The 18535-nt window shown below is 36.6% G+C and overlaps 2 protein-coding genes across 8 annotated transcripts in view; both read right to left on the reverse strand.

Moving 5' to 3' along the window:
- LOC133524266 (kazrin) overlaps window positions 1-18535 on the reverse strand; it is a 204157-nt gene that overhangs the window by 100315 nt on the left and 85307 nt on the right. For 6 of the 7 annotated variants that reach the window (XM_061860166.1, XM_061860167.1, XM_061860164.1 and 3 more), the window contains exon 2: window positions 1413-1441. The exons of the other annotated variant lie outside the window; for it this stretch is intronic. The gene's annotated coding sequence lies outside the window, so the exon portion shown is untranslated. The remainder of the gene's footprint in view (window positions 1-1412; window positions 1442-18535) is intronic. 7 annotated transcript variants of the gene reach the window in all.
- Window positions 12058-14544, reverse strand: LOC133524259 (uncharacterized). Its single transcript, XM_061860159.1, has 2 exons — window positions 12643-14544; window positions 12058-12557 (listed from the first exon to the last, which is right to left on the reverse strand). The coding sequence occupies exons 1-2, from the start codon at window positions 13408-13410 to the stop codon at window positions 12087-12089; spliced, it is 1239 nt and encodes a 412-aa protein (XP_061716143.1). The 5' UTR covers window positions 13411-14544; the 3' UTR covers window positions 12058-12086.

An 18535-nucleotide genomic window follows, 5' to 3' on the forward strand; every position in this document is an offset into this window, starting at 1 on the left:
AAAATAACCAACCTATAACATTATACATATTATATTTTCGTATTTGTTTCTTATGCAGCATTTTAGGACTGAAAAGGACTTTAAAAAAAATACACGATTCAAACCTCGTCGCAGGCTTGAATCGTGATTTTTTTTAAATCTGAACCTTAAGGATTAAACAACTTTAACCTTAATTACGATTAACATGAAGTCTAAACTATGAAATATCATAACTACCAGTAAATTGTCAAGTTTACAATAATCATTAGTTACGTAACCAAACTATTGATCAAGACCCAAAAGTTTTAAGTATGATTATTAGAGTGATTAGAACAGATGCGTCCTTTAGAAACTTTATCAATAAACTACTTTAACTATTAACTACCTACACTTGATACTGATACCTACACAGTACAAGGAAGAAGTTGTATTGATGAAGAAGAGCCTTCTTGAACACAAATGAAAGAATAATATGAAGAAGTGGACGTAATTAGGCGTTCTTCCATTTTGTGGTGATAAATTAAAACACGACCGAAAGGAGTGTTTTAAATCGACACGCGTTTCGAATTACCTATTCGCACGTGTATCGTACAACGTTTTACAGTACATATGGCTATTTAAAGTTTCGACATATGCACGGAAAGCGCTCATTCCCGCACGCGTGTGGGAAAGTAGCACCATTTCATTTTCAAGTAGAATTTTTCATGTGTAAATAGGTAAGTAGTAGATATTATGAAAAGGTTTTTTTACAATCCAAAAACTAAATAGGTTGAGAGAAGTTTTCTAAAACAGTCAGTATACTCAATTAAAGGAAATAAATTTGTATACAACGATTCAACTAAATTAAGAATTTTAATCCAGGATACGGATTATTTTTTAACTTTTCCATAAGCCACTACTTAATTACGGCAACGGAAGCCGCTTAATGGAAAAATAATTTAACTGAATAAATTCAAGGAGACCACAAATTGAATTCGGTCAACCTACTTGACCGGAATTGGGTGTTAATTACACCATAGCCTTGGTTATTTGTTCATAATATATTAGAACTATAATAATAATGTCATATCAAACTTATGGACGTAAAAAACAAAAAACAATGTGTAATTTGCTAATTGTTTGAGTTGGTAAGTAATCATCCGATAATTAGGGGAAAAATTAAGGAATTTATAAGTTAGACTTATATCAAACGGGATATTGACCGTGATTACCTTTTTAAACTGTGTGTGTGTGTTTTCAAAATTGTTCTCTATAAGTTTTAATTTTATCTTAATTCATATGAAAATAAGCGCGAAACTTTGTAGTCATCTACCTGCATATTATTCCCAATTTTGTATTTTTTCTTTATTTATTTGTTGCTATATAAATTAGCTATTTTATAAATAAGTAATTAAAATAAATAACGTATTTGTTGTTCAAAATGGATCACTCACCTGTCGCCAGGGTTCCCGCGGAAAAGTGCCTGAAAGCAGAAAATACTAATGTATGTTTACATTTATAAAATTAACAAAAATATATTTACTCTACTTTAGAAAAAAATACCCACTAACAAAATTGTAATGTTAAAAAACTAACATCGTGCTGTTACGAGAACGAACGAGAACGAGAACGAGAGCTCGTAAGACGTGCCAATTATGATTTCCTTGATAAAATTGATCGTATATCCGTTTTTGGTATGGTGGTGGTACCATTAAAGATTGTCGCGAACGTATTGCGAACCGCCTAATATTTGCCAACTTCATGGAGTAGATGGCGCTAGTAGTCACGTTTAAGTTAAATAACCGCTTCTAGGTTATTGTGATTTTTTGGCTGAATTTGAGAGGGTAGATGAGAACGACAGTAGGAAAAAGGAGGTTGTGTGCGAACAAATCTACGGGGGAGTGATATTTGCTTTTAGATCAAGTCAAGGACGCACTTATGGTGTTATTAGAATAATTATGTGTCTCTTTTAGATTGTGACCAACGTTATCAGTACTCAGAGTGAACAGTGATCCAGTGGGTCTAATATGAACTTAAGGTAAACTTTGTGCGACGAATGGGGTCGCTATAAGGGGAGGTTTGGAGGCGACTAGTAAGCTCAAGAAACCAGGTGGATAATCATGTGAAACTCAAGTTATATGTAGGTAATAAAGTCGGACACCAGCACAACTCATATCGTCATCTCACTAACGTCCAGGCCTCGTATAGGTATGTAGTACATTTACATATCGCTTTCCAGTATGCGTCATTCGCTAGGTTAATAAGTATGATGAACTTGACGACAGATAGTAACCAAATAGTGGAGATACTGTGTAATCAGTCTGTACCTACGATACACTACAAATATAGGGCCCAATCTGAACAATGCTTATAAGATGTCGCAGCGATACGATAGCGATCTGTCAGTGTCAAAAATAACATGTCTTCAACCAAACACGTCACTTTTGACACTGATAGATCGGTATCAAATACAAATACAAGTAATTTATTCATAACACCAATTTACATGTCAGGCTTAGGTCTAGGAAATACATTAGGTACTTATCGTATGGCTGTGACATTTTATAAGCATTTTTCGAATTGGGTCGACAGTGTAATCAGTCTCTACCTGGCGATATACTGCAAACATGATATAGAAACTGATTATTTACCGTTAGGCACGTCGGGCCAGACGGGACGGGGAAATCAATGATTGGACCTGCCCTTTGACCCCTCACTACACGCTCTACTTGCACTCTTATTGGTCATTAGGACGGGTAAAATAGTTTCGTATCGTATCCGATTTTGTTCTTTTAAAAGTAAGACTCTTCTTTTAAAAAAAATGAACGAGAACTCCTAAACTAATGGGTGTATTCCCAATTGTTCTCACCGGGCATAGATGAGAATAGGTGTTTTCATATAAATCATTCTTATTTGTCCCTCCAGAAGGCGGCAGTCACGTGGGGCGGGGACAATAAATATATTTGACTTATTATGACAATATTTCAGTATTTGACTTCATAATTCTCGTAGCGACTAACTCAAGACAGTTGAATCCTGAAAAGCAAAGTTTTGATAAGTTAATACACCGTAGAGCGCATTTTGTTAGCCCCGTGAGGTTGTACTTCTAAGCACCTGACAGATAAAATGAGTATACTTAAAAACAGATTTACTTATGTTTTACCCGTATTTCATCATAAGTACAACCCCAGTATTAAGTTTAAGAGAAAACTAAAAGGCTACCTAATAAGTACCGCCGTGGTGTGTGTTCATTCTAGCTCAATGTGCAAAATCCATCTCATCGTCGGTTGTGAGGTTACAATTTTCGCGCTCACTCAACCTCGAAGGAGGCGGGGCAGGCATTAGAGGAGGAAAAATTAGATTTCACCCCGACACTGCGCTTCCCGGCCTTTACACACTCCTCCACGTTTATCCATTTTATATTTTCCTCGGCCACAGAGAATAAACGCAGTATATTCCTTAATTTAAGACAAAATGTGCGAGGGGAGTAAATTGACTAATACGAGGCCCGAGTTTGGATAAGGGAGTCCCTCTGTAAAAAGATTACCGTACGAAAGAATGCTTTTAAAATGTATTAACGTCATTATAATTCTTCAAAACGTTAAAGATACCGTAAAATACGAGCAAAAATAAACTCCAAATATATTTGGGGCGGGAAACGAAACCATAATGTTTAGCTTTTTGTTTAATTAAGTGAGAAAATTCATTGAAAGAGAAACCAAAAGTAAAACCAATTTGCCGAACAACGAGCAGTGTGCGTGAACGAAGTCCGTAAAGTATTTCGGCAACTTTCCGTTTTCCTTACCTAAACAAATATGCGCAATATTCGCAAAGTTGTCACGTCAATTGCGAAATTATTTTCTCCGGAATTAACATTATGCAATAAAAGCTGAGTGCGAGGCGTGGAGCGGCGTTGTTTACAACCCTTTTGCTTTCCAACTAAAAGGGTTAGCTTAAACGGCGTGACACTTAGCCAGCTTACGGAACGTGTGAACATATGTTACATAATATTTTTCCTTCCGTGTGCACGGAGAGATTGTTTTAGAACGTTAACTTATTTTCCTGATGTTACAAAGGATTTCAGGATTTATGATCGAATACCGCCGTTTTTGCGCTCCCTCGTTGACATTACATACCGATATCCTCTTTTAGGAAAGTGTTAGCTTCAGCATTTCACGATGAGCGGAAAACTAAGGCAGGTTTTTCCTCTGTTTTGTTCAGTGGTTCTTAATCCACAAAAAGATTAGGCACCAGTTATATTGATTTCTCAGCTAAATCAGAAGTATTTTTATATTTCTATGTTTGTATAAAAAATGAATGTATAAATGAGACAATTCGCGTTCTCGTCCAAGGAGTTTAGCCGTCCTCGTCCCAAAAGGGTGGCCTATCAGTGACTTGGAGTTGATATGAATAGGAGCAGATCCACCTTTTTTAAAGGGCTGTTATGACCATATTTCATTGTATGAATCAAGCTGACTCGTGTACCCGTAATTTGTCCTATCCGGAATGGATACTATTGGATTGATCTCAAGTTTATAAACGCCTGGTTGCTCATCCATACCAACGAAGAAGATAAATATTATCTTTCATGGTGTAGGTTAACACAGAGTCGTACAATAAAGCTACAAATTAGAAGTATGAGACTCATGTGTGTACTCCAATCAACGGAGACTATAAGACACATCATACAGATCCATTTAACTTTAGGTATTTTTGGTGGGTTTTTTTAATACTGCAAAAAGACTAATCGTTAATCACGCACTTTTATAAGACTGGCATAGCGCAGATTAAGTACCGGGACAAATTTTTTAAATATTATACATTCACTTTTACCTATTAGAAATATCCAAAAAATATTGATATATTTAGTAAAATCCCAATTTTTATTGGATAGAAATGTCTACTGGCGAATATATCGGTGAATATTATAACCCTTACGTCCTCATTGATTGGTCTATTACCCCTCGCTCTGATGGCGTTAACTATAATTAGCACGCGCATGTAAACGACCTCAAGGATGAGATACAGCCTACTGAGACCCGGGAAAGTTAATCCACCGTTATAAATTGAAAAGGATTACAAATTTACCTACAACTAGGGTAACTATGCCGTAAGATTTTTCCTGATATCTTATACCTTTAAACGATATCTTATACCTTCTTGTATATATATTTCTGTGATCTCGGAAACGGCTCTAACGATTTCGCTGAAATTTGGTATATGGGGGTTTTTGGGGGTATACAATCTATATAGATTAGTCTTATGTTTGGGAAAACGCGTGTTTCCGAGTTTTCATGCGTTTTTCTTTCGACGCAGAATATGGTCGCTAATTTCGTGTTGCCGGCCACTGTACGTCTGGTCCAGCGGGTTAAGACGCGGACTGCTAAACAAGTGTTACGGGTTCGAATCTCGCCCGGTGACTAACATTTTTTTAAATATGTTCAAGTTTATATATAATTTTATAATTTTTATTGTTTTAGACAAGTTTAATTTAGTAAAAAAAATGTAGTTAAGATTATTACCTATACACCACCATATTACAATAAATAGTTATAACCGAGCAAAGCTCGGTCGTCCAGGTACTTAAGTATTAATTTACTTAAATGTATTCTTGTGTATTTAAGTAAATAATACTTAAACTTAATACTTTTTTTTAATTCCGCTACCTAAATGTTGCCTGGAAGCGATCGCTTTTTAGCGATAAGAACGCCTGTTGTTTACCTCTTCTTTATGTGTTGTATTAAATGTATTGTTTCTGTATTGAGGTGTGCAATAAAGAGTATTTGTATTGTATCAGCCGGTCATACAATAGGTCAGGAATACAATAGTTTTGTTTTTATTATTTATCACTGTTGTCGCGAATATTGCGAACCGGCTAATATTTGCCAACGTCATGGAATAGATGGCGCTATTGACTACTAACGCCACCGTGACTACGTTTAAGTTAAATAACCGCTTCTGGATTATTGTGATTTTTTAGCTGAAGATGAGAGGGTAGACGCGAACAACAGTACGAAAAGGAGGTTATGTGCGAACAAATTCTACGGGTATGATATTTACTTTTGAATCAAGTCAAGGACGTTCTTATTGTGTTATTAGAATAATGATGTGTCTTGTAGATTGCGACCAACGTATATCAGTACTCAGAGTGAACAGTGATCCGAAGAAAAGTTAATGGCTAATATGATCTTAAGGTAAACTTAGTATGAAGAATGGGGTCGCTATAAGGGGAGGTTTGGAGGCGACTATTAAGCTCAAGAAACCAGATGGATCATGTGAAACTCATTAAATGTAGGTAATAAAGTAGTACACCAATAATGAGTTATCATCATCTCACTAATATAATGTCCAGGCCTCGTATAGGTATGTAGTATGTTTACATATCGCTTTCCAGCTTAAGTAAAGGCATCAGCTCATTCGATAGGTTAATAAATATTGTAAGAATTAATATGTATATTATTAATTTCAAATATGAAACACGTGATCTCGTAAACACAAACAGTAAGTGTAATGGCTAACAAAATGCGAGACTTGGTTTATTAAAACGGCTGATTGTGACGTCACGTCCGATCGAGGTGGCTCCATTTTCGCCAGGTATAAAAGACCTGGACCACTGAGGATCGTGGTCTTTTGCGGTTGAGCTGTTCACAAATTACAAGTTATTTAAAATACTTAAGTGTTAAATTGTAAATACCATTTATGAATAATAATATAATTATCATTTTGTGGTGAATTATCTGAACATAAATAAAAACCTTGTGACTGAAGTTCTGGTGTTATACTTTTACCTGATATCTATCAGTATGGTGATCTTTCCGACAGCTGTGTTAAGCATATATAAAATACCTATGTGAATACAAATGTCTCAGTGTGGCAACTGAACTGGTACTTACGAGAGTAGCGAACTGGCGTACTTATGTTTTCCCATAAGGATGAACGATAAAATCAGACATTTCAGTCATACATTTGTTTGTCTGGTAGGTAACCCTACACGCAACAAGCGGGCCTAGCTTTCGTAATTAAACAGCCTATCGCCTTGTACGACTGTCTGCGAAAGGGCTTACATACTTATTTAATTTCACGGTTCACAGAACAACCCGAGTCCGTCGCGATCGAGTAAGTAATACCTTCTTTAGAGCATTGTAAAGTACCTAAAGCGAATTATTTCAGGTTGGTTTAACTAATACGGCTTATATAGTAGCTGCTATGAAGTCAGAATAGGAACATTGATGCTTGGTTTCGTGGAGAAATGGTATGTGTGTGTGACGAAAAGTAAATATATTATTTTCAACTCATCGAAAATATAGTGACTGACTTTTCCATTACCTAGAGAAGAGTAACTTTCAACAAAAACACACATTAAGGAGTATTAAAGTCGAGTCGGTCATTCTTAAATATACTCGACTACTCGTATCAGGCTATGTCTATCTCACATAAAGATTTATTATTCAAATACTTTTTTACCAGCAGAACATTTCAGAAGTCAGTGTTATCAAAGGAAATTCTACATTACAGGTAAACTTTGTTTATGCCCGTTGTTTTATTTACCTGCTTTCCCCGTGCGTAACCGTCTGTATTGACACGGGTGCGGCGAGACTGGAGCCCTGTAGTTTATGGCCGCATGAAAGGCTTTAACTAGTACTAGTATGGCTACACCTACATTGTCATGACGACCGGTGTGGCCTAGTGGGTTAACCCTTCTTATGAAGCCGATGGCAGGACCACGGTTCGAATTCCGGTAAGGGCATTTATTTGCATGATGAGCACAGATATTGGTTCCTGACAAGTCATGAATGTTTGTCACAAGCCTTCTTGGCTTACCGTGGGACTTAGTCGATTTGTGTAAGAATGTTCCTATAATATTTATAATATATTTACATTGTTACAACAAGACACGAATAATAAGTGAATATAAATAGGAAACTTTAGATAACTACTTTTCTATAGAAATTGTACCTACTTACTAACTATCGTTTACTGAAAAGATCGACAAATAAAATAAAAACGGACAGACAGACGGACATGACGAATCTATAAGGGTTCCGTTTTTTTCCATTTGGCTACGGAACCCTAAAAAAGATTATTTTATATTCAGAGTTATTTCTATAAATAAATACTCCTATTTTTCTCTCACAAAAACTACTTATTCTGAGGTTGTACAAAGGTGTTTCAGAAAATGTTTTTACTACTTAATAATTTATTATCAGTAAACGTTTGGATACAGTTTCTTTTCTTATATGTACTTGTTTTTTCTTGCCTTGTAACTGACTGGACTTACATGGTTATGCGAATATGCAGATTAATCAGATGAGATGAGAGAGAATGGTAAAAAAAGATAGCAAATAGTGAACGAAAAACATACACATTTCAAGATAATAAAACGCTAGTAAGTAAAATAGAAGAACCTCTATTCTGATCGCGTTTATCGCTATCGATAAAATTTCCGTTTCTTTACACACAAGTAGCTTTATTCGCGACAATAAACTCTACCGTAATACGCCTGCAGCATTCGATATGTATATTCTATTTCCATTTGAACGTGATATCTATATTGGCAATGGCACATTGGAGTAAATTGCGTTTGTTTTTGTGGAGTGTTGTATTTACCTGGCCCCGTCGATATTGATAGGGGTCAGGAAATACATACTTAATGGTGGCTAGGATTTAATTATCCTATAGGTTATCTATCAATCAATTATTGAACTTTTAGGCGTATTAATTTTAATAATAGGTTATGAATTAGATCTGGATCAGATATGGATCTGATCTGTCAAAAGTGACATTAGTACAACCAAAAACATCACTTATGACACTAACAGATCCATATCTAATCCCTGCTGGATATAGTGGCAGCATGGTTCCATTTTTATCACTTGTCACTATGCCCGTCACTTTCGCGCTTACATACTTGTTAGAACGTGACAGCCATGGTGACAAATGATAAAGAGCCGACAATCTTACTAACCTGTTATTTAAAATAGAATACGCCTGTATATTTAGCTCCTTTAAACAAGCCTTGGAAACGGCTGTAATGTAGTAAGGTATCATTACCTTAAAAATATTTTCCATAAGGTTGAGTCACTCGCATAGAATAAACGCCTGAAGCTATGTTTCCCAACTTATTCAACACAGACTGCTTATAAAAATGTTAATTCCGGCAATACCTGAAGAGAAAAGTTTATCTATTATTATTCCTGAAACATAAAGACAAACGCTTATTTTACGAGCACTTGCAGTATATGTGGCAGTTTGCATGTATTGACCTAGTTTGGAAAATACTACTCGATATAACTAGGTGCATCCATTACCACCACAACCATTTCTTCAATCATGATGCAGACAGATGATGAAAGTGACATACTCGTATGTACAGTCAGCTGCAGCTATAACTGACCTGACCACCCCTGCATAGAAATTTGGTAGCAGGGGGGTCAACTATCTCTTCAGCTGACTGTACTCTTACTATGTTAATGGAAACTTGGATATACATATATGAGGTCAAAAAAAACATTTGATTAAGAGATAGAAGAAGAAGTTTCACAAAACTAAGATAAGATTCATCTCTATATTGTGTTGGACATTTGATCTTATCATAAAAGCAGGATCGATATTAGAGTCATGCCTCCTACGGAATTAATCAGAGCTCAACCAAAATCTTGTATTTAAACATTTATGGGTGATTAAAATACTTCCATTGTTAAACTTATTATATAACTGAACGTACCTAAAAGTAATTATTTCACCTAAAGCTATAAGTTAAAATCGTGATGAAAAACCGCAAAACCATCGGATATTTCAGTGGACTTCGACCACAACATTCATTTAACTTGTAACTCAAACGATCCGCCGTTAAAGTTTAAAAGGACGTAAATATTCCCAGCTATTGGATTTCATGTGACCTTTATGATTTGTTAATCAAAGTATCCACGGCAGATATCTGCGAGACTTAGTTTCAATTCACACTCAAAAATAATTTCAACTTCGCATTTTGGTTTATAGAAATTAAAATTTAATATCGCCAACTTTAAGAAATATATCATAACCATTATTTCTAATTATACTCCGCAATCCCTGGCAACAATATTAATTTACTTTGTCCATTTATTATGTACAATCAGATACACCTAACAAATTTAATTTTAGACAAAAAATAATCCCCTTTGGAAAAATCAAAATCTTCTGTTACAGATAGACTGTTTAATTAAAAGTAATCTAGAATCCGTTCTCAAAATCCAGCTAAACGAGCAGTCTTGGACCCAAGGATCCCTTCCCATCCGACATGGTGGGTTAGGAATCCGCAAAACGTCCAGTGTGGCTTTACCAGCATTTTTGTCGTCAGTCCATAGCTCATCCAGTCTCATAGGAAAAATCCTACGAACAAACTGTGAGGCTACGGGCTTGGCTGATGCCAAAAATGCTTGGCCAGTTGCTTGCCCCGGTCAAAATTTTCCCGAACACCCGAAATCTCAAAGGAGCTGGGACGACATTGCATGTAAATTTACCGTATCTTCTTTACTAAATGAATCCGACACCGAGGGACGAGCCAGACTCCTAGCTGCAGGAACACGGGAAGCTGGATACTGGCTCCATGCGCACCCCTCCCCAAATTTAGACACGTTTCTAAATCCCGACACACTTCGTATTGCAGTTTGCCTTCGTCTCGGGGTCCCGGTCTGCGCCCCCCATCGCTGCCCCTGCGGAAGTGAAGTTGACCAACTAGGGCACCACGGACTTTCCTGCCAACGAAGCGCTGGCCGCTTTTCAAGACATGCTGCCCTCAATGACATCATCCGCCGGTCTCTAGCCTCAGTTAATGTGCCGGCTCTTTTAGAGCCGACCGGCATATCCAGAACTGACGGCAAGAGACCGGACAAGGACATCCCCTTGATTCCGTGGAGTATGGGACGGGTGCTGGTGTGGGATGCAACTTGTGTAGACACACTAGCCCCGTCACATCTCCACCGAACTTCCGTGAGGGCAGCGACAGCGGCAGAGGCGGCGGAGAACGCCAAGTTAGGAAAATACAGGGGTATCGGCACCGAGTACAATTTTATTCCATTCGGTGTCGAGACCCTTGGTCCGTGGGGCCCTGGCGCTCTGAGTCTCTTCAAAGATCTGTCTAAGAGACTCAGAGACGCCACAGGAGATCAAAGAGCTGGCAGCTTCCTCGCTCAACGCATCAGTCTAACGATCCAGCGAGGAAATGCTGCTAGCGTCTTCGGTACTATGCCGCAGGGGCCATTTTTAGATTTATTTTAGTTTTATTTGATATATACAGATGAATACTATAACTAGCTTATATCTAAAATAGGCCCTTGAGACATTGTACCAAGGATGCTGGCGGCATTTCCTTGTTGTTTTATTTTAGATTTAATTTAGTAATATTTTAGTTTTAATTTATATTGTGTTTTTATAATGAATAAAATATTTTAAAATACCAATTAAAAAAATAAAAATAAAAATAGACAAGTGAATCAACCAGCAGCCTGAATTAATGGAAACCGAATCAATCATAAATCATCTTCATTAACATTTACATATTATGATTGATCGGGGTTGCTTCTCAACAAATTTTGTTCTAAAGAGTTCTTAGTTGGAATAGAATGGTAAATCTGATCTATGGGCCTATGGTACTTCGATATACTTTGTTTTGTGTGTATTTTATGTTGCTTATGTTATTGTTATCAAGTCTTGTACATTGATTGACGCAGAAAAGATATTAAAAACTCCTATTGGACTAACTATAACCTACCATGACGTAAAAACGAGACAGACCGCGGAGTTAAAAATGAAAACTTCTTTTCTATCAAATTTTTAATGAAATACTCAAATTAAACATCGAAATATAAATATTATTTAAATGCTTCCAGTCACAGAATACTATGATTTTTCTTGAGCAACGTCTGTTAAATATTACCATCTGCTCTCATCACCATTATTTCCGGACAACAAAGATTTGCGTCCGGCGACTCTCCGCCCCGGCAAAAAGCTTTGTTCCGGACAGTTAACTGCAGCGACAAAGAATTAATTCCTTTTCAAGATTGTTGACTATTCCTGACATTTTTTTTATTAAAATGCTGAAAATCAAATCTTCAGAAAACAAGGTTCTTATGGAAATTTATTCACAATCATTTGTCTAAATTAATCACTGACGTTAATGAGTAATCCATTTGGAAAAACGAATTCACTATCGCGTTCACTCTTTCAATAAATAGATTCTGGCTGTTGAACTTATGCTCATCTATGCCAGTATGTTCAACATCGGGCTGATTGTATCTTATTGCCGTCATTTTCATTGCATCTTCATTATCCGCTGTTATAATTTTCATCGAAACTAAGGCCTCTATTAGGCCTAAAACTGAGTATTCTTTAAGATGTTGTCTAAATATTGTTTCTGGGTAGACTTGTTCTATTTTAAGATTGCATTGCCGAAGCACTCCTGCTAGCGTTCCATAGTAAACATTAATAAGGGTTTCGTAATGTTGAGAGAGCAACTCCCGCTCCGTCGACATGTAGATGAAGTATGATATATCCGAGACCGGAGACGCGTACCGGCTCAGCTGATAGTCGACGAACATTACTTCTACCGGTCTCGTCCCCTGTGACCAAACAACAACTAATTTTAGCACACACAGAATGATTTTAAAATGCACGCATTCCTTTAAGGGGCTAATAAAATCTTACCTGATTTTTAAAAAGTATGTTATTAATCCAACAGTCCCCGTGACAAATAGTACTGTACTGAAGAGGTGGGGGTGTTTTCAAAATTACCAATATATGTCCAGCAAGCGCTCTTAATTTTTCTTTATACATTGAATTCAACACAACGTTCACTGAAGTATCATAACAGTATTTCATAGAGTTTGGTAATTTAACAAGGTCCGAATACTGCACATTTTTGCTCAGTACAGTCTTAATATCATCAAATTCTTCTGAATAATATGTTTGCCAGACAAAGGACAAGGCATGTAGTTTAGCCATATTTTGCAGGGTCAATTTAGCTTGATCGATGCTAATCGAAAGAAATCTGTTATGTATGTTATACGAATCTTGCATCTGTGATAAAACCATCACTTCTTTGTTATATTCAGCACTGCTGTAAATACAATTCGGGAATTTCATTTTTAATCCTTCAATCACTTTAAACGTTTTTTGAATTTCAAGTAACCTGGAAACTATGACGTTATAAAACACGTGACCTCTCTTGTAAAGTTCTCTAAAATTTGCGCGCTGATTTAAATCTAAATGACACTTAATTAAAATCTTCTTCTTTATTTTTGATCCATTTCTTTTGCCACTAATGTCAACTAGGTACGTATTACTAAAAAAAGTATCGACATCTTCACACCCGTATCGTATAATGTACTCGATGTCATGAATGTCAATTATCTTCGCAGCTTTCTGTATTATTTCCGCCAGTTCCCAGTGAAATCGTGAAACCTTTCGTGGCATATTACGAGGTACGTTATTACTACACGAAATAATCTTTTGAACTGTCCTTGTATCTGTATCTGCCTTTATCTTATACAAAGCATCAATCGTCAATGAAGAACACGAGACTGACGTTATCTATAACTTATCTTACTTATCTGCATCGAGACTTAAAACACTTAAAACAATCACTTACTATGATATTGCGTATAAGATTTTAGCTTCCAGCTTCATTATTTCAGCGAAATTAAGCGTCATAGATGGACTTTTTATTCAAGACATTGCAATGTCCTAATTCAAATAATACCAAATATTTTTATTTTACTTTTGTTGCAACAAAACTGTTGAATGCAACAGTATTTTAAATAATCTTATGTAAATAGTACAAATTGTAGGTATATTTGCAGCTAATTAGTCGCTATGGTTGAAATTTTAAATTGTAGATTGTAGTAAAAAAATAACCTATATCATGCATGATCAAACGGTTACGTTAGACTGGAGGTTCCTATGTCAAGGTACACAAGGTGAGACATTTACAATTTTATCAGTAACTTGACACTTCACACGATGAATAGCACGTCTTGGACGTTATCAGCGCGGAACAAGTCCTGTCCGAACAAATATGAGATAAACTAGGCCTAGCACAATGCCTTTTGTCAAGTGTGCGCTCTGGACGTTCAGAGCGTCCTGCGCTTCGCACGACTACTTTACTACTTCTCATATCTCTGTCCTGGGTAGTTTTGAATTGTAAACTTTATATAGCAGGAATAAAGTTTATTTTGAAATTGCACATTAAGTGTGATACGAGTCCGAGGAAGTTGTTGGTCGCCAGGCGTGCATTCCCGTATTCATTGTATTCCGCTTAATGCATTCGGTGATGCTTTGTCTGCATTGTGGCGGTCCTTGCGGACGTCGAATCTAATATTGGAACGTGTGCTATTGAGGCATCATGATTGTTTGGGTAAGATATGATGTAATATCACAAAGGCAATTTGGATCTATTTGATGCCTGCCTCAATAGACGTGATTAGATATAGCTTTCTTAAAGTACCGTTCTCATAAATACAAAACTCAATCACTAAAACAAGAATTTCAGATTTTTATGTTTTTTTTTGTTTTCTCAGAGAATAAACTTGAATGAGATTTTTGCAGGAGCACAATGTAATATAAGCACTAGATAGTATGGACAATTATGGTGCCACTGCCCCTCAAATATTATTTAATCGTTATTTATAACGATTGACAACGTCAAATATTGAAATGCCACGCAAGAGGTTAAACATATAGAATTTTATTTTAGCCAATGAAAAGTTTTATTGACCAATAACAAGTACCTGCATCTGCCTCTATAATAGTTACTAATGGCCACTTGCACCATCCCACTAACTCTGGATTAACCGGTTCCACCTGGAGTTACCATAGTTACCAGTACATTTTGACACTGGGTTAACGGTTTAACCGGTTAACCCCGGGTTAGTGGGATGGTGCAAGTGGCCCTAAGAGAATGACGACGCAGGTACGGCAACGTTGAATTAATTTTCCTTAGATATCTATTCCTTTCATTAGCAACATCATATTCACACAAGTCTTTGACGTCGTAGCAATACACCTCATACCCATTATTGTGCAAATAATCGAGCATCCCGATGTATCTGTCGGCGACATACTTTGACGTCAGGTGGCGTCTGTTTGCCGTGGTTGACGTGGGTCGTGCCCGCGGGCACTTTGGCTTCGGAAACGTTGCCCATGTAGACATTCAATATCTAAATTATTTAGATAGTCAACCTTTATTTTGACTTTCGTTATTGTTAAGGAAAGTAGGTAGAGGACTAAACTATCATACAACGTGATAGCAGGAGAATATGCACCCAAGTAGGTACAATAATGGTTAAATCACAGGACAATATTCTACAATACTTAAGACAGGCAGTCAGCTGTACTTTATGTCGAGTTATATTATAGGCTTTCCATTCAGTTTGATTCCCCTTCGTATCTATATTCCTTAGATATTATGTAGAAACCCGAAAAAAAAATGTTATATCTCAAAATGTATTACAATACACTAATCTTTGTTGTCACTAAGTGGTAATACGGTCTTCGTATTTTTCTGCGCATATACGGTCGTTTAAGCGGTGCGAACTTATACGCGGGTTACATTTCCCTACATATGGTTTTTTTTTACCAGCTTACACGCGGGTTACTTTCCCTACATTTGGTCTATACGAGCGTATTAAACGCTAGTCTGAAACAGCCCCTAGCAGAAGATATTACATTTTTCTCATCTCTTTCTTAGTCTAAGTACAAAGGTACTGTATTATATTATTAACAGTTGTTAAGATGTAGTGAGTTCAGCCAGCAGATTCAGAGTAGAGCTTTTTTAGATCATAATACAGTTGCCAACAAATATAAAAATTAGCCATCTTGAGGCCTTATTCTAGTCACTTCATCGATTCGAAACCTAATTCAATACAACTTTCGTTCGATATAATAAAATTACGAACAAACGCAGCATTCAATATTAACGGGGTTAACTATTTATGCACAAAATCTATTAACATGAATATGTTTTATGTTATTTTTTTATCTAACTTGTCGATTAGGTACTTTGTTTGTTAAAAATAACAAAATAATTATTGAATAACAATGATATCCGCGATCCCGGGCACGCACGGTTGTGTGAGTGTTCAGCGACCTGAGCCCCTAGTGTACATTTATTCGATTTAGTGACGTGACGTACGCGTTTGCGTTAAGTCTCATTTAGTATGAGATTTAGAAACAGCTCGCCAAGCGGAACGTTTTAGAAACTCAAAATCCCATACAAAATTAGACTTAAGTAACGCAAACGCGTACGTCACGTTACGCCATCATAAATTTACACTAGGGGTACCGCTTCCGAAAGAAGTACAGTTTGCTATCTCGTCATCTATCACTTACTTGGCTAGCGCGATGACCTAAAATGAATATTGGCCTCCAACACAACAGTCCGCCATTTTAATCAATCCTGAGCGAATTCATGCTAGCTTTCGCCGAGGCCGAACCCACGAAGGTCTACCTCCACTGTAACCGCCCAACGACATTTAGGATGACCAACAGGACCTATCAATATAGGTCAAATTACTGTAAATCAGTAATTTGACCTATATTGACAAATATGATATTGCGTCTTTACAATTAAATTAATAAACGTTGTGTTGTGTCTAAGTAAATTTTGCACCTTTAGCAAAATATTCAATTTTGCTGGTCTGTCTTTCTATGCTATGTGAGGAGTGTTTTCTGAAGTGTACACACACAAATTCAAATAAATTAAGGTAAATTAAATATACAAGCGTATTCGGATTTTAATAATAGGTTATGAATTAGATTTGGACTAAACAGTTATGGATCTGATCTAATTCATAACATGTTTCAAAAAAGCTGTATGGCTAATCTGGTTTACAAATATTTTTTACATTCCTAAAACTGAATGATTACGTATAACTTAATTTAAGGGCAGAGGAAACGCGTCTAGACGTACAGGAAATCGGTTCTCGCGGCCAAAGTATTGACGCCGACGCCGCGCCGATGAGATTTACCCACCTAGTTGCGCACCCGATTTTTACACTTTTCAAATTGTATTACTGACAAGCAGATATTAAACTTCCGGACCCCGGACGGGATGATGAGAAATGTGACCACGTGGCTGTCTGTTACTTAAAACTATCCGTGAACAAAAAATATATTTGAATAATAAGTACAGGATGTAACAAAAATAGTGGGGATTAAGGACATTTTAGGTATCATGTTCTAATTAGGAGGAAAAAGTAGAATAGAAATGTTTTCGACACGAAAAAAAATATTTTTCTATGGGGCAGATCATCCAAGTCGGCCGGTCCTTCATACAAAGACCAAATATTTTTCACGTCAAAAAATGTTTCTTCTACTTTTTCCTAATCAGACATGGTATTGTATGATGAATAGTGAATATGCCCTTAAACGGATTCCCGCTAATTTTGTTACACGTTGTATTTAATAGCGTTTATTTGGATTTGATCTGGTTTGATTTTGTTTGATGTGTTACAGTTAGTAATTTTCTCGCGTTGATGAGGTGAAATTTTTTGTGTTTCTCTCGGAGGGAAATTTTTTTTTAACCTCGTGTCTTGAAATGAAACCCTCGCAAAGTACAATATTCCACTTTTCGAACCACGAGCGTAGCAATTTTGGAATCTTTCAATTACTCGGGTATCAATATTAGCACGAGCAGTTAAACACCAACTTTGCTCCCTTGTAAAACAAATAACTATTTCCCATTATTCTTACAATTTAATAGAAGTTTGTTAAGTTTTATGTCAATATCTCTTTCTGACAACCAAGCGATATTCAAAATATTATTCAGCAGGCATTCTTTTGCAGTTAATTCTAGTTCAGTACCCCTAGTGTAACTTTGATCGACATCATAACGTGACGAACGCGTTTGCGTTAAGTCTCATTTTGTATAGGATTTTGAGTTTCCAAAACGTCCCGCTTGGCGCGCTCTTTCGAAATCCAATACAAAATGAGACTAAACGCAAACGCGTACGTCACGTTTGGAAATCGAATTTATTTACGCTAGGGGTACTGAACTTGGAGTACGTATACACCGTGTCATTCACGACGACGCGTGCCTGGACTCGTATTGCCATGTTAAAGGTTAGATTTGACAAATCTGTGCGTCATCGTGGATGACACGAATTATACTTGTGCTTCGTCCTCGAGATTAGTATCCTGGAATATTTATTTATTTGTAGTAACACGTAAGTGACACCACTACAACACTATAGTTTAGATTTTTTTTTTTTTTTTTTTTTTCTGGTAGGTTCACCCTTGGCCACAAACGTCATGTCATTCACGTTTTAGTGTGCAACCACTCAACATCTTAAAAATAAATCTCTCAAAATCGAAATAATCTTCAAGTTTTTAAGGTGAATCATAGTGCGAAACGTGTTATAATGCCGAAACGTAAGCGTAAACATAATGATTATGATGAAATTCGCCGCAAAATAAAAAAGTTGACGCGTGATTTGCATCGTGTCCGTGATACAAGAAGTGCAGAATCTACGGATGAACGCGACCGTTACTATGAATACTCGGATCGCTCGGATGAAAACACAAGTAAGTAATTATATTTCTC

This window comes from Cydia pomonella, chromosome 13 (assembly GCF_033807575.1).
Source record: "Cydia pomonella isolate Wapato2018A chromosome 13, ilCydPomo1, whole genome shotgun sequence".
Classification (NCBI taxonomy): Eukaryota; Metazoa; Arthropoda; class Insecta; order Lepidoptera; family Tortricidae; genus Cydia; species Cydia pomonella.

What these genes read in the sequence shown, in the direction of transcription:
- LOC133524259 (XM_061860159.1), bottom strand. Translation starts at nt 13,410, where the DNA reads ATGCCACGAAAGGTTTCACGATTTCACTGGGAACTGGCGGAAATAATA. An exon ending in ACATACTTTTTAAAAATCAG is followed by an intron (nt 12,558 to 12,642) that starts GTAAGATTTTAT and finishes GTTTGGTCACAG; the next exon opens with GGGACGAGACCGGTAGAAGT.